General features: G+C 38.9%; 1 protein-coding gene across 5 annotated transcripts in view; it reads left to right on the top strand.

Annotated features, from left to right (window-relative positions):
- Nucleotides 1-24,889, top strand: part of GATAD2B (GATA zinc finger domain containing 2B) — a 92,688-nt gene that overhangs the window by 55,217 nt on the left and 12,582 nt on the right. For 3 of the 5 annotated variants that reach the window (XM_045545135.1, XM_045545138.1, XM_045545134.1), the window contains 2 exons: nucleotides 18,407-18,742; nucleotides 24,482-24,611. In XM_045545135.1, the coding sequence (XP_045401091.1) occupies nucleotides 18,408-18,742; nucleotides 24,482-24,611 (465 nt within the window). In that variant the 5' untranslated portion in view covers nucleotide 18,407. Of the gene's footprint in view, nucleotides 1-478; nucleotides 515-11,879; nucleotides 11,928-18,406; nucleotides 18,743-24,481; nucleotides 24,612-24,889 lie in introns of those variants that run through there. The other 2 variants (XM_045545137.1, XM_045545136.1) reach the window with 2 other exon arrangements.

Raw genomic sequence — 24,889 nt, 5'->3', positions numbered from 1 at the left:
AGAGTTATTTAAAACATTACATAGGAGTGACCAGGTCTTAAACCTCTGCCTGATTTTTTTTCTCCCATGGCAGAAAGCAAACCAAAAAGTACTTCTTCAAATATAAGAATGGGTGATGATTTCAGCACTTTCCTGTTTATAAATGTCATAAGCACTTATGTGCTAGGACTGTTCCAGAGATCTCTCTCTCCTTCCTTTTTACCACGCCACTTTCTGACTTGACTAGATGACTATAGTGAATATGGTGACTAAACTTCTACATATTTTATCAACATGAAAATTTTATCAGGTGCCACTAGTTCAGTGCCTACAAGTAGAAAAGAGAATCTTTTTCTCTATGAATGGATACTATATCAAAGGCAAGGCAGAGCTACATGTATATTTTAAAGTTATAAAGCATGCTATTTATTCCTTTTTAAATATAAAAAGAGATAGGAGTCCAGATTTCTTACTTGATGTATTTTTCCCCAAGGCAGGACCGTGACAACTAACACAGAAAGATCTCATTCTTCAGGTAGGACCCTGTTGCCTGCATGTAAAAAGCAACTTAATCCCTTACAAGCCCAAGAAGTAACCATATTCATAGTATCTGGGGGGCTACATGCACTTCATCTTAATATTACTGGTCAATTAAATGTCACACACTATCTATATTCTTCTGCCGCATTACTTTCCAGTTTCTGCACAGTCAAGTTAAAGGCATTTTTTAGAAAAAAGAATCCATTCTATTTTGTTTATTTTAAAAAGCTAAAAGAGTTTTTAATTTAATTTAAAAATTTTTCATTTTAGTAATAATGTGGAGGAAAATTTTAAAAATTTGTTTTAATTGAAAATTTAAGCATAAAGAAAAGTAGAGTAGTATAATCAACAGTTATGTAACTACCATCTTGGGTCAGCAATTAACATTTTAGCATTTTTAAACATGTTTACAAAACAAAGACTGCTTCAAATAAAAAAACATTTTAGCATATTTGTTTCATTGATATATAGCATAAACTTATTTTCTCTACATCATTTCAAAGCAAGTTTTAGACTTTACCTTAGATTGCTGTTATAGAATAATACCTTTCCCCCAAGATGTCTACACTGTAATCCCCAGAACCTGTGAATATGTTCAGTTTCATGACAAAGGGAAATTAAGACAGCAGATGGAATTAAGGATGCTAATCAGCTAACCTTAAAATTTGGAGGTTATTCTGGATTATTTAGGTGGACCTAGCATAATCACAAAGGTCCTTAAAATGGAAAAAGGGAGGCAGAAGAGAGATGGCAGCCAGAGCAAAGAGTAGGCCTGACATTGGGAGGAGGTGGGCATAAACCAAGGAAAGCAGGTGGTCTATGGCTGGAAACTGCAAGAAAATGGGCTTTCCTCTAGAGACACCAGAAGGAATGTAGTAGCCCTTCCCATGCCCTGAATTCAGCCCAGTGAGAACCATTTTAGAGTTATGACTTTCAGACTGAAAGATAATAAATTTGTGTTAAGCCACTAAATTTGTGGTCATCTGTTAAGCAGCCACAGAAAACTAATACTATAATTCTGAAAAAAATAAAGTGTCCTATTCAACCACAGTGCCATTGTGATACCCAACAAAATTAACAATAATTCCCTAATATTATGTAGTATCCAGTCTATTTGGAAATTTACCCAGTTGTTCCTCATAATATCTTTTGTAGCTTTGTTTAAATCAGGATTCGTTCAGAGATCATACATTGCATTTACTTATATCTATAAATCTCTCTTAACCTAGAATACTGTGCACCGTCACCACCCCTTTTTTTCATATCAACTCTGAAGAGACAAGGTCCATTGATTTGAAATATATTCCACATTGTAGATATGTCAGATTGTTTCCACGTTGATTATTTCGCTGCTTGCAGTGACAAGTTTGATCCCTGGGGTAAAGTGATAGCAAATCATTGTTAAGATCTGTTTTTCCTTTTGCAGTTAGTGGCTGTGGAGTTATTTTGTTTATTTGAAGCTAGGAGGGCTGTCTGCTGTGAAAGATACTGACCTAGTTATTATGAAAATAAATTTTAAACTTCCAGACTAGCATTTTTTACATTGGCAATATGGTAGACCATATAACCTTAAAACCCTTTTGCTGTTCTATTATAAAACACCTAGTAGGCCAGGCACAGTGGCTCATGCCTGTAATCCTAGCACTTTGGGAGGATGAGGCAGTGGATCTCTTGAGGTCAGGTGTTCCAGACCAGCCTGAGAAAGAGTGAGACCCTGTCACTACCAAAAAAAAAAGAAAGAAAGAAAAAGAAAAATTAGTTAGGCATGGGTGGTGTGCACCTATAGTCCCAGCTACTCGGGAGGCTGAGGCAGGAGGATCGCTGGAGCCCAGGAGTTCAAGTCCAGTATAGGCAGCCTGGTGAGACCTCATCTCACAAACAAAAAAACCTCAGTATATGGGTTAAATAGTTAAAGAGAGAATTAGGAACACTGGGAAGAAATTATACAGAATGCAGCATAGAGGTATAAAGAAGTGGAAAATATGGGGGAGGGGGGAAAGGCTGAGACATGGAGGCTAGAATAAGATGGTCCAAGATACATCTCATAAGAGTTCTATGATAGAGAAAATGGAGAGTAGCAATATTGAGAGAAATAATACCTGAGAGTACTCCACATTTGCTAAATACATGAATCTTCAACTTTAGGAAAAAACAGAAAATCCTAAAAGGATAAATAACACCAGATGCATTAATGATACTGTAGTTTTGTAGAACATCAAAGACAAAGGGCTTGTGAAAGCAACCAGAAAGGACAAAATAGATTTTACCACGGAGGAATGAAAATTAGACTTAAAGGAAACTTCTAAATAGCAGCAAGCCAAGAAAATAATATTTTCAAAGTACAGAGATAAAATAAGGCACAGAACTCTATGCTTATTCTAGAGTAGAAATGAAATGAAAACATGTCTGAATAGACAGACTTAAATATGTTTGCCACTTAAATATTCTACTAAAAGAACTAATAAAGGATGTACATCCAGAAAAACAAATTTGAGTAAGAATGGTGGGCAAAAGAAAACTTTTGGGTAAATCTAAATTAGCTTTGACTGTATGTGACTCACTAATGAAACTCACTAATGATAATGACTAATTTCATAGAAACTAAAAACAAGTTAGGACTGAAATAAAAGAAAAAATAAGTGAAGAAAACTTAAGGCCAGGAGCAGTGGCTCACACCTGTCTGTAATCCTAGCACTCTGGGAGGCCGAGGTGGGAGGATTGCTTGAGCTCAGAAGTTTGAGACAATCCTGAGCAAGAGCCAGATTCCATCAGTACAAAAGATAGGAAAATTAGCTGGGTGTGGTGGTGCATACCTGTAGTCCCAGCTACTTGGGAAGCTCAAGCAGAAGGATTACTTGAGCCCAGGAGTTTGAGGTTGTAGTGAGCTATGATGATGCCACTGCATTCTAGCCAGGGCGACAGAGTAAGACTCTGTCTGCATAAAAAAAAAAAAAAAAAATCTTTAATCAATCCAATAGAAGGCATAAAAGAGCAAAAAGAAAGCACAGAACAAAGCAAGGTAAATGTAATGGAACAGAACATGGTAGATATAAAACTAAATGTATTAGTAATCATGATAAATGTAAATGTACTAGTCAATTTAGAAATATTAGATTGAATGGAAAAATTAAATTCAGGTAAATACTGTCAAAAACATAAAGGCCCAGAAGTTGAAATTAACGATGAAAAAAGATGTTCTAGACAAATACTAACCAGAAAGTTAATGTCCCCATATTAATATACGCTTTAAGACAAAACTAAGTTTTAAGGCCAAAAAGCATCATTATGGGAACTTTTAAGAGACAAATATAAATTGTAAAAAAATTTTAAGTGACTGAAAATATCTTTATTTCAAACCTTTTGTGTTTGAAAGATCTTTTGAGAGGTATGGTATTTCAGATTGTTAGGGTTTTTCTCTTTCAGTATTTTAAAGATGATGTCTTTTTTTTTTGCATTATTTCTAATGAGAAATCTGATGTTATCTTTACATGTCTTTTTTATTCCTGCCCTCCCAGCTGCTTTTAAGGTTTTATAGTGGTTTTCAGCAATTTCATTATAATATGCCTTAGATAGTGTTTTCTACATGTTTTTTTGCTTGGGGTTTATTGAGCTGCTTGGATTTGTGGGTTTATAGTTTTCATTAAGTTTGATAAATTTTTGGCTATTTCCTCATATATTTTTTCTGTTCACTCCATCTCTGTCCTGTCTTTGAGGGACTCCAGTTATCTGTAATTAGGCTTCTTAAAGTTATCCCTAGCCCCTGATACTCTTTATTTACTTCTCGCTCTTTTCTTTATCTTTAACTTTGAATATATTTATTGCTATATACTTCAGGTTCGTTAATGTTTTTTCTCATAATATCTAATTTGGTGTTGTCACACATCATTGTACAGTCAACCCTCCATGTCCGTGGGTTCTGCATCTGTAAATTCAACCAACCTTAGATGAAAAATATTTGGAAAAAAATTTGAAATAACAACACAACAATAAAAATACAAATAAAAAACAATAGAGCCAGCCAGGCCCTGTGGCTTGTGCCTGTAATCCAGCTACTGGTGGGAGGATTGCTCTAGCCCAGGACTTTGAGACCAGCCTGGGCCACACAGAGAGACCCCGTCTCAAAAAAAAAGGAAAAAAAAATGCAGTATAGCAACTATTTATGTAGCACTTACATTGTATTAGATATTTTAAGTAACCTAGAGATGATTTAAAGTATATGGAAGGATGTATAGGTTATAATGCAAATACTGCGCCATTTTATATAAGGGACTTGAGCAAATAGGGGATTTTGGTATTGATGGGGTGAGGAGGCCAATCCTTTGGATACTGAGGGATAACTGTATTTTTAACATCTTTTTTGGCGTTTTAGTTTGGTTTAGTTTGGTTTTTGGAGACTGCCTCACCATGTAGCCCAGCCTGGTTTTGAACTCCTGTACTCAAGTGCTTCTGCTACAGGTGTATACCACCACACCCAGCTGTGTATTTTTTTAAACATCTTTCTTGAGGTTCACATACCATAAAATTCACCCGTGAGAAGGTGTGAAATTCAGTGGTTTTAGTATATTCATAGTTGTGCAACCATCATCACTACAGTCTTAAGATTAGAACATTTTCCTCAACCCCCAAAGCAACTCCCTACCCATTAGCAGTCATTCCCCAGTTTACCCCTCCCCTAGCCCTAGGCAACCACTAATCTACTTTCTGTTTACACAGATTTGCCTGTTTTGGACTTTTCATATGATAGAGTCATATACTATATGGCCTTTTGTGACTGGCTTCCATCACTTAGCATAATGTTTTCAAAGTTCATCTATGTTGTAACATGTATCAGTATTTAATTCCTTTTTTGGCTGTGTAATATTCCATTGTATGGATATATATTAATACCACATTTTGAGCTTTTTTAATATGTAGATTTTAAGGGTACAAGTGCAGTTTTGTTACATGAACATATTGTATAGTGGTGAAGTCTGGGCTTTTAGTGTACCCATGACCCGGATAATATACCCAATAGGTAATTTTTTATCCCTCACCCTCCTCCTACCCTCCCACCTTTAGAAGTGTCCAATGTCTATTATTCCACTCTGTATGACCATGCATTGAATTCCCACTTATAAATAAGAACATGTGGTATTTGATTTTCCACTCTCAAGTTACTTCACTTAGGTTAATAGTCACTTCATTCCACCCAAGTTGCTGTAAAAGACATTATTTCATTCTTTTTGTGGCTGAGTAGTATTCCATCATATATATACATCACATTTTCTTTATCCAGTCATTGGTTGATGGACATTTAGGTTGGTTCCACATCTTTGCTATTATAAATAGGGCTATGATAAACATACAAGTGCAGGTATCTTTTTGATATAATGTTTTTTTTTTCCTCTTTGGGTAGATACCTGGTGGTAGAATAGGTGGATTGAATGGTAGGTCTATTTTTAGTTCTTTGATAAATCTCCATGCTGTTTTCCCTAGAGATTGTAACTTACATTCCTACCAACAGCGTATTAGCATTCACTTTTCTCTGCATCCATGCCAACATACACTATTTTTTTACTTTTTATTAATGGCCATTGTGACTGGAGTAAGATGGTATCTTATTGTGGTTTTAATTTGCATTTCTCTGATTAGTGATATTGAGCATTTTTCCACTGTTTGTTAGCCATTTGTATGTCTTCTTTTGAAAAGTGTCTGTGTCCTTTGCCCACTTTTTAATGGAGTTATTTGATTTTTTTCTTGTTGAGTTTGAGTTCCTTGTGGATTCTGGGTATTAGTCCTTTGTGGGATGAATAGTTTGTGAATGTTTTCTCCCATTCTGTAGGATATCTTTTTACTCTGTTGATACATTTTGTTGATCTGCTCATCAACTGATAGACATTTGTGTTGCTTCCACTCTTGGACTGTTATGAATAATACCACTGGGCTGGGTGCCGGGGCTTACACTTGTAATCCCAGCACTGTGGTAAGCTGAGGTAGGAAGATCACTTGTGACCAGGAGTTTGAGACCAGCCTGGGAGTGCATCTCCACAAAAAAATTTACAAAATGAGCCAGGCAAAGTCTGTAGTCCTGGCTACTCCGGAGGCTGAGGCGGAGGATTACTTGAGCCCAGGAGTTGGAGGCTGCAGTGAGCTATATGATCACACCACTGTACTCCAGCCTGGGCGACAGAGTGAGACACTGTCTCTTAAAAAAAAAAAAAAATTAAAAAATAAAAATCTGTGTGGAGATAATGTTTTCAATTCTGTGGGGTATATACAGTTGCTGGGTCTTGTGGTAACTCAATATCTAACTTTGTGGGGAACTGCCAAACTCTTTATTTTAAAGTAACTATCATTTTGCATTGCCATCGGCAGTTTATGAGGATTCCAGTTTTGCCACATACTCCCCAACACTTGTTATTATCTGTGTTTTATATTGTAGCCATCCTAGTGGGTGTGGGTGGTATCTTGTGGTTTTCATTTGCACTTCCCTGATGACTAATGGAATTGAGAGTTTTTTCATATACTTTTTGGCCATTCATATATCTTCTTTGGAGAAATACTTATTCAAATCATTTCTCCATTTTTAAATTGGGTTATTTGACTTTTTATTGTTGTAAGAATTCACTTTCCTGATAGCGTCCTTGGAAGCACAAAAGTTTTTAATTTTTATGAAGTCCAATTTATTTTTTCTTGCTTGTGTTTTTAGTGTTATATCTAAGAAACTTGCCTAATCTAAGGTTACAAAGGATTTACTCTGTTTTCTTCTAAGAATTTTATAGTTTTAGCCCTTACATTTAGGTCTTTCCTTATTTTTACTTAATTTTTGTATATGGTGTAAAGTAAGGGTCCAGTTTCATTCTTTTATGTAAATATCCAGTTGTCTCAGAACCATTTGTTGAAAAGACTTTTTTCTCCCTCATTGAATTGTCTTGCCACCCTTGTTGGAAATTAATTAGCCATAAATATTAGGGTGTATTTCTGGACTGTAAATTTTGTTCCATTGATCATATTTCTGTCTTTATGCCAGTACCACACTATCTTTATAGCCAATGTATTTTTCATCTCAGACACTAGTTTTAATCTCTAGTTCAACTTGCATCTTTTTGTACATCTTCCATTTCTCCACTTAACTTTTTGAACATATGGAATGCAGTTATAATATCTGTTTTAAAGTCCTAATTCTAACAGAATTAGTTATGGGTAAGTAGATTTCTATTGATTGAATATTCTCCTCATTATGGGTCATGATTTCCTGCTTCTTTGCATGCCTGGTAATTGTCGATTAAATTCCAGACATTGTTAATTTTATATTTTGGAGTGTTAATTTTATGTTTATTACTATAAATCTTCTTGAGGGTTGTTTTGCAGTTCAATTATTGTACATGTCAACAGTCTGGTCTTTTTGGGATTTTACTTTTATGATTTGTTAGGCCAGTCCAAAACAGTGCTTAGTCTAAGGGCTAAAAATTCCCCACTGCTAAGATAAGGCCTTCTTGAGTACTCTATCCAGTGCCCCATAAATTATGAGTTTTTCCAATCTAGCTATTGAGAACAGGCATTATTCCTCGCTCCATGTGAGTGTTCTGTTCTTTTCAGATGGTTTTTTTCCTCCAGTCTTGAATAGTTTCCTTATATACATGTATTAATCAGTACTCTAATCCCCTCAGTATTTGAGGGGATCATTTTGCAGATCTCCAGGCTTCTCTATCTCTCTACAGCTGTCTCTTCTTGATACTCTGTCCTTTGAAATCTTCTAGTTGCCATTATCTCACAATGTTCTCAGCTCCATCTCTTCAACTTGGGAGTCTGCCAGGCTCTGCCTCAGTTTCCCTTCCCTGTACCACGCCCTGGAAACTCTCCTAAAGCAATAAGCAAGGACAGTTGTAGAGCTCACTTCATCTGTTTTTGTTCCGATGAGGTCACTGTCCTCTGTTGCTTGATGTCCATTGTCTTGAGAAATCCTTGTTTTCATGTCTTTTGTCTGGTTTTCTGTTGTTTCAGGTGGGAGGATAAATCTGTGCCTTGTTACATCATCTTGGTTGGAATTGGAAATTGCAGCATTGGTTCCGACATCAATAAATTTATGCAAAAATATTAAACTGGAGAATAGATAACTAATTGTATATTCCTGTTGTGGAATTCTACGTAGCAGTTAAAACAAATGAAGTAGAGTTTTATGCATTTACTTAGATAAATTTTAAATATAAAAAATTGAATATTGAAAAGCAAAATGAAGGATAGTACTAAAGCTACCTTTATTAAAATTTCTAAAAATATACATAAATATTATTTATGTATATCCATAAATATTGTTCATGGATAAACAATTATGTATATCCAAAATATCCATAAATATTATTTATGGATACATGTATATGCAATGAAGTTATAAAAATATTAATGAGAATGGTAACAAATCCATCATAGTGTCTTTCTCTGAGGAAGGAAGGAGGAGGGAGGTAGAGAATTGGTTGGGAGTGAAGTTACATGGGGTGGGTACTTCAAATGTATCTGTAGTGTTTTATTTCACGAAAAATAAATTACAAAGGTGCATATTTGACAAGTGACTAGGATCTATATTATGTAAAGAACTCTCAACACTCACTAGTAAAAAAAAAAGCAGCAAACAGTTCAGTTAGAAAATGGGGGCCAGGCGTGGTGGCTCACACCTGTAATCCTAGCACTCTGGGAGGCCAAGACTGGCGGATTGTTTGAGCTCAGGAGTTCGAGACCAGCCTGAGCAAGAGCGAGACCCCGTCTCTACTAAAAATAGAAAGAAATTATATGGACAGCTAAAAATACATATATAGAAAAAAAAATTAGCCGGGCATGGTGGCACATGCCTGTAATCCCAGCTACTCGGGAGGCTGAGGCAGGAGGATTGCTTGAGTCCAGGAGTTTGAGGTTGCTGTGAGCTAGGCTGACGCGAAGACACTCTAGCCCGGGCAATAGAGTGAGACTCTGTCTGAAAAAATATATATCTATATTAAAAAAAAAAAGAAAATGGGCAAAAGACATGAACAGAAGTTTCACAAAAGGGATTACAGATGGCAAATAAGCATGTAAAAAGAACATCATTAGTCATTAGGGAAATGCAGATTAAAACCACAATACACTATTACTGCGCACTTATCAGAATGGCTTAAATAAAAAATAACACTGGCCGGGCTCAGTGGCGTGCACCTGTAGTCCTAGCTACTCAGGACACTGAGGTGGGAGGATCACTTGAATCCAGGGATTCAAAGCTGCAGTGAGCTAGGATCACACCTGTGAATAGCCACTGCATTCTAGCATGAGCAATATATTGAGACCCTTCTCTTCAAAAAATATAATAATGATACCACGAAATAATGGTGAGGATGTGAAAAAACTGAATTTCTCCTACATTGCATCTGGGAATATATGATGGAACAGGTCCTCTGGAAAACAGATTGGCAATTTCTTGTAAAACTAAACATTCATGTGCCATGCAGTCACACTCTTGGACATTCATCCCAGATAAATGAAAACGTATGTCCCTACAAAAACTTGTACATGAATGTTTATGGTAGCTTTATTTGTAATAGCAAAAAAAATAATAAAAAAAGAAACAACTCAGATGTCCTTTAGTAGGTAACTAAACCATGATATATCCATACCATGAAATACTATTCAGCAAGAAAAAGGAATGAACTATTGGTACATGCAGCAACTTGATCAATGAATGAATCTCAAGGGAATTATCCTTTGTGGAAAAAGGGCAGTCCTAAGAATTATATACTGTATGATTCCAATTTTTATTTATTTAGTTAGTTGAGACAGAATCTCACTCTGTTGCCCAGGCTGGAGTCCAGTAGCTTCATCATAGCTTACTGCAACCTCAAATTCCTGGGCTGAAGCGATCCTCCTGCCTCAGCCTCCCAAGCAGCTGGGACTACAGGTGTGTGCCACCACACCTGGCTAATTTTTCTATGTTTTGTAGAGACAAGGTCTTGCTCTTACTGAGGCTGGTCTTGAGCTCCTGACCTCAAGCAGTCCTCCCATCTCAGCCTCCCAAAGTGCTAGGATTACAGACATGAGCCACAGTGCCCAGCCTGATTCTAATTTTGTAATATTTCTGAAAATCTAAAATTTTAGAAATGGAGAACACATTTGTGGTCACCAGGGGTTAGTCACTGGACTGTGGCCAGAGATGGGGGTGAAAGAAGATGTTGTTATAGAAGGGTAACATGAGGGGGATCCTTGAGGTGATTGAACTGTTCTTGACTGTGGCCAGTGGATACATGAACCTACAAATGTGATAAAATTTTGTAAGACTAAATGCACACAAATAAATACAAGTAGAACTGGGGGAATCTGAATAAGATCTATAGGTTGTATCAGTGTTGATATCTTGCTTCTAATAACCATATTATATTTTTGCAAGATGTTACTATTGGGGAAAACTAGGTAAAGGGTATATGGAATCTTTCTGTATTATTTAAAACTTTATATAAACCTATATCTCAAAATAACAAGTTTAATTAGAAAATAAAATAGGAGCAAAATATTAAGATTTGACCTTCTTTTTATCCTCTGTACTTATCTCCATGCTTGAAATACTTCATAATAAGGAGAACATGCAATCGCTATGATTTATACAACAATGAACTTCTCAGCTCCATATTGTGACCATTTCGAAGAGTGGTCAAAGGGAGAGAAATCAGTAAGAAAAAATGGTGGAAACATAAGAAATGAAATTTTTTTTTGCTCATTTGTTAATACTCACTTTTTAAAGTCTTTAGATTTTAAAAAGATAAATATCAGGATTTTTTGAGAAAGGTAATTTTTTTTAAAAGGAATTACTTTCATTCTTACTTAGGATTTTGAAACTAAAACAATTTTTTAGAACTTATTTTTAGCCCGGTACAGTGGCACATGCTTGTAATCTCAACTACTCAGGAGGCTGAGGTAGGAGGATCACTGGAGTCTAGGAGTTCAATACCAGCCTGGGCAACATAGCAACACTGTGTCTCAAAATACAAAACAAACAAACAAAAAACCCCAATATTTTTTGTGTTAAAGAAATACTGTTTTGTTTCGTGAGGACTGTTATGCCTTGTTCATTAGATACTGAGAACTTTCCATGAAGTAACATAACCATCTTATGATCTTTTTAGAGTATTGCTACTTGAAACTTTTAAAGCTACGTTATATATAACTATAGACTTCAATTTCATAATTTTTGAGCATTTGAAGTTTCCTAACCTAGCTGACAATTAGATTTTCCTCTTAATCCTTGGAGGTGATTAAATGGGAGAACAAATATAAAGGGATTTGTACATTGCCTAATACAGAACAGTCACTCAGTAGATGTTAATTCATTTTCTTCACCCTCTCCATACTCCTGTCCTCTGCCACTCAGTATCCACGACGTCTTTGCTGAAGACCTGGATTTTGGTTTGAGGGTAAGTCGTTAACTTGAAAAGCATAGATACAGAGCTGTTATCATTAGTCCATTCTTATTTCTAACAGCAGTTAACAGCAAAGTTAAAGCTGGACATTTTTCCACTGCAGTTGTTTGAGACAATTAACTACTTTCTTGAAACTTTAATTTGTTGACATGTCATGCTTTCCCAGTTTTCCCCCTAGCTCTCTGACCATTTCTTAGTTTCCTCTGACCAACCAATCCTTGAATGTAGGTTCTATCTTGGGCCCTTTTCCTTCTGACTATTTATTTTTTCTTGGCAGTTTCATTAATCCCTATATTACTTCAGTCGACTCCTTTACCTGCTCAGATATGTATCTCCAGCTCTGGCCTGAACTCTGGCTCTGTGTGTGCCATGTATTCAACTATCTATTGGGTATCTCTGCCTTAATTTCATGTTGGCACTTCTGACAGAATTTTCCATTAGTATGTTTTCAGTTTAGGTACAGAAAACCCAGCATATACTAGCTTAAACAATAAAGGAGTTTATTGGCCTGTCTGATAGGTAACAGACTACCTTCAGATTAATTTGACCTGGTGGCACCACTATGTAATAATAAGCTCCCATCTCAGTGCTCTGCTTTGCACAGTGTGTGCTTTATTTGCAAGCTGCTTTGCCTCATGGTCACAACATGACTGCTAGCAACAACACACCAGCACTAATATTTTCTTATTCACACTCAGAGGAAAAAATTAGAATTGATAGGACTTGGTAACTTAGATTTAGGAGTCAGAAAAGTCAAGGATGATTCTCAGGCTTCAGCTTTAGGCTGTGGGGAAATTGTGTCTTTAGTAAAATATGAGGATGGGCTGGGCGTGGTGGCTCACGCCTGTAATCCTAGCACTCTGGGAGGCCGAGGCTGGCGGATAATTTGAGCTCAGGAGTTCGAAACCAGCCTGCGCAAGAGCGAGACCCCGTCTCTATTAAAAAATAGAAAGAAATTAGCTGGACAACTAAAAATACAGAAAAAATTAGCCGGGCATGGTGGCACATGCCTGTAGTCCCAGCTACTCGGGAGGCTGAGGCAGAAGGATTGCTTGAGCCCAGGATTTTGAGGTTGCTGTGAGCTAGGCTGACACCACGGCACTCTAGCCAGGGTGACAGAGCGGGACTCTGCCTCATAAATAAATAAATAAATAGATAGATAGATAGATAGATAGATAGATAGATAGATAGATAGATAGATGAAAAGTATATACAGGAAGGCAGAGTAAATGAGTTCACGTAAATATCCAAGTACGTGTTTTCATTATATATACATTCATCTCCTATTGCAATGCAGTTCCTGAAAACAGTTAGCCTAGTCTTTTCCAAAAATCTTTATTCCCAGCACCTAACTCTGAACTGGACACATCATATAAGCTAAGTATTTGGGGGTTGGCTGAGCACAGTGGCTCACGCTTGCAATCCTACCACTCTGGGAGGCCAAGGTGGGAGGATTGCTTGAGCTCAGGAGTTTGAGACTAGCCTGAGCAAAAGCAAGACCCCATCTCTGCTAAAAACAGAAAAATTAGCTGGGTGTGGTGGTGCACACCTGTGGTCCTAGCTACTTGGGAGGCTGAGGCAGGAGGATCACTAGAGCCCAGGAGTTTGAGGTTATAGTGAGCTTTGATGACGGACCTGCATTCTAGCCTGTGTGACACAGTGACAGTTTATCTAAAAAAGAAAAAAAAAAAGAGTTCCACTTCTGAGCAGGGAGTTACACTTTATAATAGAATTTTGAAGTAAACTAGACCTGTGTTTGTAATTCCAGATTCACTCTCTAAAGCTTTTCAGTCTTGGGGTACTTGATCTGATACTTTTTCCCACCTGTGAAGTAGGTATACTACTACCTACTTAGTAATGTGTTGAAAAGATTTAAGTAAGAACACATTACAGTGTCTAGTAACGTGTTTGGCTTTAAGTTGGTGCTTAGGAAATAGTAGCTGTTATTGAGGAGCACAGGAAAAACAAAAAAGATTAGTTAGGCATTTTTTTTTTTTTTTAATGTTGGTTATAGATTTTTTTTGTTGTTTTTTTTTTTTTTTGAGACAGAGTCTCACTTTGTTGCCCGGGCTACAGTGCCATGGCGTCAGCCTAGCTCACAGCAACCTCAAACTCCTGGGCTCAAGCAATCCTTCTGCCTCAGCCTCCAGAGAAGCTGGGACTACAGACATGCGTCACCATGCCTGGCTAATTTTTTCTATATATTTTTAGTTGTCCAGCTAATTTCTTTCTATTTTTAGTAGAGACGGGGTCTCACTCTTGCTCAGGCTGGTCTCGAACTCCTGAGCTCAAACAATCCACCCGCCTCAGCCTCCCAGAGTGCTAGGATTACAGGTGTGAGCCACCGCACCTGGCCTAGTTAGGCATTAGAAGGCAACATTTGACATTCATTTTACAGAATTCATTTGTTTTATGGAGAATATTTGTGTTTCACCTTTTCAGTGCATATTATTTTTATAGCTGTATGGGATGTAATCTAAGTGTAGAATTAGTGATTTTTTTAGTGTATTTACAGAGTTGTGCAACTGTCAGCACAGTCCAGTTTTAGAACACTTCCATCACTCCAGAAAGATCACTTGTGCCCATTTGTAATCAGTCTCAATTATGGTGATTTTTTTTTTCAATTTTGTGGTAAGATACATGTAATGTAAAATTTACCATTTTAACCATTTTTAAATGTGCAATTCAGTGGATTGAAGTAAATTCACAATGTTGTGCAACTATCACCACTGTACATTTCCAGAACTTTTTCTTCATCCCGGACTGTTAGCATTTCATCCCAGACTGTTACCATTAAATAATAACTCCTCACTCTCCATGTGCTGTCTCTTCCCCCCACCCCCCATAAGCAGCTGGTAACCTCTGTTCTACTTTCATCTCTATGTACCTCATGTAAGTGGAAGCATACAACATACCCTTCAATGTCTGGTTTACTTCACTTGGCATAATGTTTTTGAAGTTCATCCATGTTAAATTGGATTTTGAGGCAGGCATGTCTGTGAGTGCATAAAGTTGGGATTTATAGATCAGTATAGACAAGGGTAGGCACGGATAAATTGATCAGGGTTCTCAAGCCATCTGTTAGGAAAGATCACTTACCTCAGACATTCAAATATCCAGGTTCTTGTTTTTCCCAACCACAATATGTCAGTTTACTTCTTGCATCATTGTAGTATATTAAAGAGAACTGATTTGAACTACTTTCAGATGTTTACGTAACAGTTCAAGAAGCCGAGATAATCATGGCATCCCAAAATATAGCTCTATTTTCTTGAGTTTTGTTGTTTTGTCATATATTTTCAATGCTTATAAATATATCTCAAAACTTAGAAAACTATAGTGTAATTAATTTTCTTGTATATCTTGTTGTGTACTTTTCTGAAGTGTAGGCATAACCTTGGAGATTCCATGAGTTCTGTTCCAGACCACTGCAATAAAGCGAATATTGCAGTAAAGCAAGTCACACAAATATTTTGGTTTCCCAGTGCGTATAAAAGTTATTTTTCCATTATACTATAATCTGTCAAGTGAGCAATAGCATTATGTCTAAGAAAAAAATATATATATATATATGTATATATATGCTGGTTGTGGTGGCTCACACCTGTAATCCCAGAACTTTGGGAGGCCAAGGTGAGAGCATTGCTTGAGGCCAGAAGTTTGCCACCAACCTGGACAACATAACGAGACTCCATCTCTACAGAAAATTAAAAAAAAAAAAATTGGTGTGGTGATGCACACCTCTAGTCCCAGCTGCTCAGGGGGGCCGAGGTGGGAGGATCACTTGAGCCCAGGAGTTGGAGGCTACAGTGAGCTATGATAGTGCCACTGCACTCCAGCCTAGGAAACAGAGCAAGAACCCATCTCTTAAAAAAAAAAAAAACGTACATACCTTAATTTGAAAATACCTTATTGCTAAAAAATGCCAACAATCATCTGAGCCTTCTTCAGTGAGTCATAATCTTTTTGCTGGCGAAGGGTCTTGCCTCGATGTTGATGGCCACTGATCAGCATGGCAATTCCTAAAGGCTGGGGTGGCTGTGGCAATTTCTTAAAATAAGAAAAAAATGAAGTTTGCTGCATCAGTGGACTCTTTCACGAAAGATTTTTTTTTTTTTTTTTTTTGAGACAGAGTCTCACTTTGTTACCCGGGCTAGAGTGAGTGCCGTGGCATCAGCCTAGCTCACAGCAACCTCAAACTTCTGGGCTTAAGCGATCCTACTGCCTCAGCCTCCCGAGTAGCTGGGACTACAGGCATGAGCCACCATGCCCGGCTAATTTTTTTGTATATATATTTTTAGTTGGCCAGATAATTTCTTTCTATTTTTAGTAGAGACGGGGTCTCACTCTTGCTCAGGCTGGTCTCGAACTCCTGACCTCGAGTGATCCACCCGCCTCGGCCTCCCAGAGCTAGGATTACAGGCGTGAGCCACCGCGCCCGGCCTCACGAAAGATTTTTATGTAGCACGCAATGCTGTTTGACAACATTTTACCCATGGTAGAACTTTTTTCAAACTTGGTGTCACTCCTTTCAAACCCTGCTGCTGCTTTATCAACTAATATTATGAAATATTCTAAATCCTTTGTTGTCATTTTAACAGTGTTTGCAGCATCTTCACAAGGAGTAGATTACATCTCAGTAAACCTCCTCATCCATAAGAAACAACTCCTTATCCATTCAAATTTTATCATGAGATTGTAGCAATTCAGTCACATCTTCAGGCTCCACTTCTAATTCTAGTTCTCTTACTCTTTCTACCACATCTGCAGTTATTTCCTCCATTGAAGTCTTGAACCACTCAGAGTCATCCATGAGGGTTGGAATCAAGTTCTTCCAAACTCCTATTAATGTTGATATTTTGACTTCGTCTCCTGAATCATATATGTTCTTAATGGCATCTGGAATGGTGAATCCTTTCCAGAAGGTTTTCAGTTGGCTTTGCCCCCACCCATCAGAGGAATCAATATTTATGGCAGGGCCAGGCATGACGTGGTGGCATATACCTGTAATCCCAGCACTCTGGGAAGCTGAGGTGAGAGGATCACTTGAGGTCAGTTCAAGGCCAATTTGAGCAAGAGTGAGACCTCGTCTCTACTAAAAATAGAAAAAATTAGCAGGGTGTGGTGGTGCACACCTGTAGTCCCAGATACTTGGAAGGCTGAGGCAGGAGGATCTCTTGAGCCCAGGAGTTTGAGGTTGCAATGAGCTGTGATGACATCATTGCACTCTAACTGGGTGACAGAGCAAGATTCTGTCTCTACAAAATAAATAAATAAAAATTTATGGCAGGTGTAACCTTAGGAAATATATTTCTTTTCTCGTTAATTTTTTTTTAATATTTTATCTTTTTTATTAGGCAGGATCTCGCCCAGTTACCCAGGGCTAGAGTGCAGCGATATCATCCTAGCTTACTGTGACCTCATACTCCTCAGCTCAAGTGATCGTCCTGCCTCAGCCTTCTGAGTAGCTGGGACTACAGGTGCGCGCCACCACACCCGGCTAATTTTTGTATTTTTTTGTAGAAACAGGGTCTTGCTCAGGCTGGTCTCAAACTCTTGGCCTCAAGCGATCCTCCTGCCTCAGTCTTCCAAAGTGCTAAGATTACAGGTGTGAGCCACTGTGCCCGGCCTATTTTGTTTATTTTTTGAGACGGGATCTTGCTCTGTTGCCTAGGCTGAAGCACGCTGGCCTAATTGTAGCTCACTGCGACCTCAAACTCCTGGGTTCAAGCAATTTTCCTACCTCAGCCTCTTGAGTAGCTGGGCATGGTGGCGCATGCCTGTAGTCCCAGCTACTCGGGAGGCTGAGGCAGTAGGATTGCTTAAGCCCAGGAGTTTGAGGTTGCTGTGAGCTAGGCTGACGCCACGGCACTCACTCTAGCCAGGGCAACAAAGTGACACTCTGTCTCAAAAAAAAAATAAAAAAATAAAAATAAAAAAGAACTTTTCCTTTGCATTCACATCTTGGCTAACTCTTTGGCACAAGAGGCCTAGCTTTTGGCCTGTCTCGGCTTTCAATGTGCCTGCCTCTTTAAGCTTAATCATTTCTAGCTTTTGATTTAAAGTGAGAGACTTGCAACTGCTACTTTCACTTGAACATTTAAAAGCCCTTCTAGAGTTCTTTTATTTGTTTATGGCAGAGTCTCGCTCTGTTGCTGGGGCTAGAGTACAGTGGCATCCTAGCTGACTGCAGCCTCAAATTCCTGGGCTCAAGCGATCCTCCTGCCTAAGCCTCTCGAGTAGCTGGGACTACAGGAGCTTGCCACCACACCCACCTAATTTTCCTATTTTTAGTAGAGACAGCGTCTCACTCTTGCTCAGGCTGGTCTTGAACTCCTGACCTTAAGTGATCCTTCCACCTTGGCTTACCAAAGTGCTAGGATTACAGGCATGTGCCTCTGTGCCTGGCCTCTTTTCTTACAGACTATTTAAGGAACTTTATTTTGATCTCACTTGTGTTTTTCTTTCTCTAGGATGGATAGAATGACAGAAGATGCTCTTCGCCTGAATCTGTTGAAGCGGAGCTTGGACCCAGCAGATGAGCGAGATGATGTCCTAGCAAAGCGACTCAAAATGGAGGGACATGAAGCCATGGAACGTCTGAAAATGTTGGCACTGCTGAAAAGAAAGGATTTGGCAAATCTTGAGGTGCCACATGAGTTACCCACCAAACAGGATGGCAGTGGTGTCAAGGGCTATGAAGAAAAACTCAATGGGAATCTCAGGCCTCATGGAGACAACAGGACTCCTGGAAGGCCAGGCAAAGAAAACATCATTGATGAGCCTGTGGATATGAGTGCTCGGCGGAGGTATGGCTCAGTTCAGCTGCCTCCAGAGACTAGGGTCTTCTCATAAACTAAACCAATGAATTCCAATGAAAGGGGGGTGTTTCTTATCCTAAAGTTTCTTGAAAGAAGATAGATCTGTATCATCTGGCTTGACCATATATTCCTCTTATTTCCAAATGAAACCAGGTTCCTCAAAAATTGCTTAGCATACAGAGGATCATAGTTCTTACTCTCAAGATAAAACAGCCATTTCTGGAGAAAGGGGGCCCTAGAGAGCTGATAGCCCAATTAGAAGTGAGTTAATATATGCCTTCACATCTAATCTTATGGCCATCTTAGGAGGGGAAAAACAGTCTTTTCTTCAGATAATTCCAGAGTTTTAGTATCTGTTTATTGTAGAGTCCCAGCTTTTATTACATCAAAAAGTGTGGGCCTGGCTTTTCTTGTGTCAAAGAGGAAATTATCTTCATGTGGTAAGTCACTACATTCTTGCTGTATCAATACCACTGCCCCCAACTCCCACATATGGCATATACATTTGTTAGCTCACGTATGTTTTTCTCTCTCTCTCACACACACACCCTCAAACACATTTTCACAGGCCTTTTTTCTGGTGTCTGTCAAGGTTGAGTACTTGAAACTGTGGAGCACACACTAAGGAGAGATACCTGGAACTGATGGAAAGTGGAATCTACCTATGTAGTGAATCACAGTATAGATAATGCTGGTTTTAAGAACATTCAGCTTATTAATAGTTCAGAAACAGCTGATAGACATGAGAATTACTCTTCTGTGTTCAGTTGTCCTCCAAATGACCTTGCTGACTTTGTCAGGATCTTTAAGGAGCTAGACTGATGGAGAAAGAAGAAGAAAGGAAGGAATGGTTATAACCTTACATGTGTTTCTTTCTATACCTTTTTTTTTTTTTTTTTGAAACAGAGTCTCACTTTGTTGCCTGGACTAGAGTGAGTGCCGTGGCATCAGCCTAGCTCACAGCAACCTCAAACTCCTGGGCTTAAGCAATCCTACTGCCTCAGCCTCCCGAGTAGCTGGGACTACAAGCATGCGCCACCATGCCCAGCTAATTTTTAGTTGTCCAGATAATTTCTTTCTATTTTTAGTAGAGACTGGGTATCGCTCAGGCTGGTCTCGAACTCCTGACCTCGAGCGATCCACCCACCTTGGCCTCCCAGAGTGCTAGGATTACAGGCGTGAGCCACGGCACCCGGCCTCTTTCTATACCTTTTAATGTTTACTTACTAGTTTTGTGCCGGCATTATTTTTTTAAACCACATTCTGCAAGGGAACATTATTCTTAGTAATATCATTAAAAACCCTTAGGAAACTTTAGATAAATTCTCTACTGGTTCTGGAAAAGGAGAAAAATTCTTGGAAGTTATAGGTAGTGTCAGCAGAATATTTTGCAAGTAGACTAACCTTAGACCCTTTGAAAGCAAAGAAAATGGATGAGTAAGATAGTGCACTTGAGCAACCCACTTGTCCATAATCACCCTTACCCTTCTGGAGCAAGTAACTGATTCTACATCAGTTACTAAGGAGGAAGTAGAAGGGAAATGTTAGGTATACTTCTTACATCCCAAATTGGAACTCTGAGGGCATTTTTCATAGAAACATTGTTATACATTTTGGTAAGATCTCATTAATGCTGTTGGAATTGTACTATATTACAGATACATTATGTATTAAAAAGTGTGACTGCCTTGAAAGCCCAACAATTTTTTTTAAATTTTATTTTGGGGTAGTGAACTTTTTTTTTTTTTTTTTAAGAGACGGAGTCTTGGCCGGGCGCGGTGGCTCACGCTTGTAATCCTAGCCCTCTGGGAGGCCGAGGCGGGCGGATCGCTGGAGCTCAGGAGTTCGAGACCAGCCTGAGCAAGAGTGAGACCCTGTCTCTACTAAAAATAGAAAGAAATTATCTGGCCAACTAAAAATATATGTAGAAAAAATTAGCCGGGCATGGTGGCACATGCCTGTAGTCCCAGCTACCCCGGGAGGCTGAGGCAGTAGGATCGCTTAAACCCAGGAGTTTGAGGTTGCTGTGAGCTAGGCTGATGCCACGGCACTCACTCTAGCCAGGGCAACAGAGCGAGACTCTATCTCAAAAAAAAAAAAAAAAAAGAGATGGAGTCTTACTATGCTGCCCAGGCTGGAGTGCAGTGGCTACTCATAGGCACACTACCACCTCAAACTCCTGCACTCAAGTGCTTCTCCCACCTGAGCCTCCCAAGTATCTGGGACTAGAAGTGCACCATCACTCCTGGTGTGGGATGATGAACTTTTGAAACATAATTCTCTGGAAGCTGGGGACTCCAGATATACTGACAGCTATTTCCACTCAGCCCCAAGCTGTTCTATAAGAATGAACAAAATTGATAAGATACCCAGCAAGGAGAACCATTTTTTCTTTAATAAGGATGAAAAGGATTTGAAAGCAGAAGGAAAGAGGAGTTCTTAACATGATAGCCACCTCATAATTGCCTAAATATTTTATTTTGCCATCAGTTGGGCAAGTTGTGATACATGTGAAAGCAATACTACTGTTTTCAAATGCTAGAGACACACAGCACTTCTTTTTGTTCAGTTGTTTTTATTACTGGGGTAAGGATTAGGAACTGTATGGCTTCTAGGAATATGGCAGACTGAGTCAAAAGTGATACCAGCAGCAAGTAAGACTGTTAATCTCTCTATAATAGGTAGAGTTTCAGAGTTTCATACTTAAGAATCCCAAATATTATAAATCCATATATATGTTTGGGAAAGGAGCAAAATAACTTGTGGAGTATTTAACAAATGAGGCCAGAATCTCAGATCAAGAGTTAAAAAAATTTTGAGGAGTAAGACCTGACTTGGGCCTTGTCTTTGCCTTATCTGTGTGGTATTTTATATGGGTCTGATTATATCTGGGAATAAAATATCATTTAGAGTTGATCTCAAATGTAACTTCCTGATAAATATCACAGAATTCCCAAATCTCCATCCAGGAATGTCTCTGCTTATCTTGGTACTGGGCAGTCCCTAAACAGTATGTGGCACCCATTTGAGCAAGGAAGAATTAATTCTTTACCTTTGAAATAATACCCTGTAATATATGTATCAAGCCAGTACCATAATAAAAGGAGCCTAGGCTAGAGTGCAGTGGCATGATTACCGCTTACTGTAATCTTGAACTCCTGTGAGCTACTACACCCAGCTAATTTTTTTTTTAATTTTTTAATTTTTTTGTAAAGACCAGGTCTTGCTATGTTGCCTAGGCTGGTCTCGAACTCCTGGCCTCAAGCAGTCTTCCCACCTTGGTCTCCCAAAGTGCTAGGATTATAGGTATCTGCCATCACACCCGGCCCTAAAAAGAGCTTTTAACTGGTGATGCACACATTGGGGACTCAAGTAGAGAAAAAAATCTTCCAGATCCCAAAGTTACTCACCCAGGTTAAACTTAGGTGTGGGGAGATAAAGAAATACAGAAATGATAAGTAAATCACATAAAAAGTGACCCCAAACACTTTATTTAGGCCTGACCATTACTCCAGGAACTTGGGGTTAGAGAATAAAAGGCTCCTTTCTCCCTCTAGTGGCTTCTTTTTCTGTAACTCCACATTGTCAGCTTATTATGCCTGTGACCAGCAATCCAGACACACTTAACAGTTCACGAGATAGTCTTTCTCATCATTCTATTTCCCTATTCTATCTCACCAGCTAAATGTAGTTGATTTTGGTAACTCAGTTTTACCCTATTGAGAAATTGAATGCCTGTCCCAAACATCAGGGGTGCCTTGTTCCAAAGGCATCTATTTCCCAACAGCAGCTGAGCCAAGAAGCCCTGAGAATTGGTGGAGAGGCTCTCACAAGTAAAGATCTGTGGGAGTTAAGGGTTTTAAGTTACTCTTTTTTTTTTTTTTTTGAGACAGAGTCTCGCTCTGTTGCCCGGGCTAGAGTGAGTGCCGTGGTGTCAGCCTAGCTCACAGCAACCTCAAACTCCTGGGCTTAAGCAATCCTTCTGCCTCAGCCTCCCAAGTAGCTGGGACTACAGGCATGCACCGGTGCATGCCCGGCTAATTTTTTCGATATATATGTATTTTTAGTTGGACAGATAATTTCTTTCTATTTTCACTAGAGATGGGGTCTCACTCTTGCTCAGGCTGGTCTCGAACTCCTGACCTCGAGCGATCCACCCACCTTGGCCTCCCAGAGTGCTAGCATTATAGGCGTGAGCCACCGCGCCGGGCCTTAAGTTACTCTTTTAAAAATAAGACCAATGAACTTGTTGCTCTAGACCTATGTACTCCCAGCTACACTGACAATCTCAAAGAAAGTAGGATCTAGGAAGGTGTCTTTGAAATCAGAGGAGAGCTAGAAGATATTGTCACTGGTTTGGGAGCCTAAGGCAATTACAGTATCCAGGATTCTTGTTATTTAGGTCTTTAAGCAATGTGTGCCATTTTCATCATCTTACAGAAACAAGCATGATGTTTTTAAGGCTAGCTCCAGAAAAGCCAAAATAAGAGTTGTCTAATAAGTAGGGAGATTTGGATTTCAAAGTAATTTCTACACAGTTTCTTTCTGAGGGAAGGTGCTAGATAAAACTCTGGCAAGTAGATGCAAGCCCCATTTAATTGTGGACGTTTAATCCTCCATAAGGCTGTAGACATTATACTTGGCAGTATCTGGCATCTATTCCCTCAAATCACTGACAGTAGTACCTTCTTTTGCCCACTCTTCAGTACCTGCTCTTGACAGGATAGGCTATCATTGGAGTTGTCATGTAACCTCCTTTCTTATAAATCTTCAGATAGCCAGAACCATGTTGTTAATACAATGAGCTGCCTCCTTAGCGTGTATCATCTGTACCTAGGGTGGTCAAGTAGGCTATACTGCCTTTGCCCTTCTTCCCCTTGTGGAGCTAGCCATTTCCTTCTTGAGCCTCCATGTAACTAATGACAGCCCAATGGAGAATGAGATACAGGGAAAACCTTTTTTTTAATTTCATTTATTTTTCTTTAAAAAAATTTTTTTATTATTATTTTTTGAGACAGACTCTTACTCTGTTGCCCTGGCTACAGTACACTGGCATCATCATAGCTCACTGAAACCTCAAATTCCTGGGCTTAAGCAGTCCTCCTACCTAATCCTCCCAAGTAGCTGGGACTACAATTGCACAACATCACGCCTGGCTGATTTTTTCTATTTTTAGTAGAGATGGGGTCTTACTCTTGCTCAGGCTGGTCTTGAACTCCTGACTTCAAGCAGTCCTCCTGCCTCAGCCTCTCAGAGTGCTAGGATCACAGGCATGAGCCACAATACCCAGCGTCATTTATTTTTCTTTAGACACAGGATTTTGCTGACGCACAGGCTGGAGTGCAGTGGCGTGACCATAGCTCACTGCATCCTCCAACTCCTAGGTTTGGGTGATCTTCCCACCTTAGTCTCCTGAGTGGCTAGGATTACCAGCACACCTAACCATGCCTGGATAATTTTTATTTTTTGTAGAGACAGGGTCTGGCTATGTTGCCCAGGCAGGTCTTGAACTCTTGGCCTCCCATCTCAGCCTTCCTAAATGCTGGGATTACAGGCATGAGCCACTGTACCCAGCTGGTCTTTATCCTGGGATTTGAGTGTCTTTCTTCCCCTGTGTGAACTGGGACAGACCCTTAGATTTTTTTATTCAGTGTAGAAGAGAAGTTTTTAAACTTATTATGGACCTTCACTGTTGGAAATACCTTAATTTTTCTTTTTCTTGTTTAGTGAGCCAGACCGAGGAAGGCTAACCCCCTCCCCAGACATCATTGTCTTGTCTGACAATGAGGCTTCCAGTCCCCGTTCCAGCTCCAGAATGGAAGAAAGACTCAAAGCAGCCAACCTAGAGATGTTTAAGGTAAAAAGAAAGAAAAATCTCCTTTTTCATTCCATGTTCCTACTATTTTTTCCAAATCTCTTAAGAGTCCCAGTTCTGGTGTTTGTTTACTTTTTGGAGCTAAATAACTATCCATTAATGAAAACTCTTCATAGTGATTCTCAACTTTAAGGGCATACCCTTTTAGAAGTATCAAGTCAAGTACAGAAGATAGTTTGAAAAAGCATATATATGCAGTTATACTCTATATAATTTATCTTTGGAAAATGAAAACAGAAGTTCATAATTCAAGTCACATA

The sequence above is a fragment of the Lemur catta genome, chromosome 3 (genome assembly GCF_020740605.2).
Source record: "Lemur catta isolate mLemCat1 chromosome 3, mLemCat1.pri, whole genome shotgun sequence".
NCBI lineage: Eukaryota > Metazoa > Chordata > Mammalia > Primates > Lemuridae > Lemur > Lemur catta.
The sequence above is the reverse complement of the archived record's forward strand: the minus strand, read 5'-3'. Positions and strand labels throughout refer to the sequence as shown.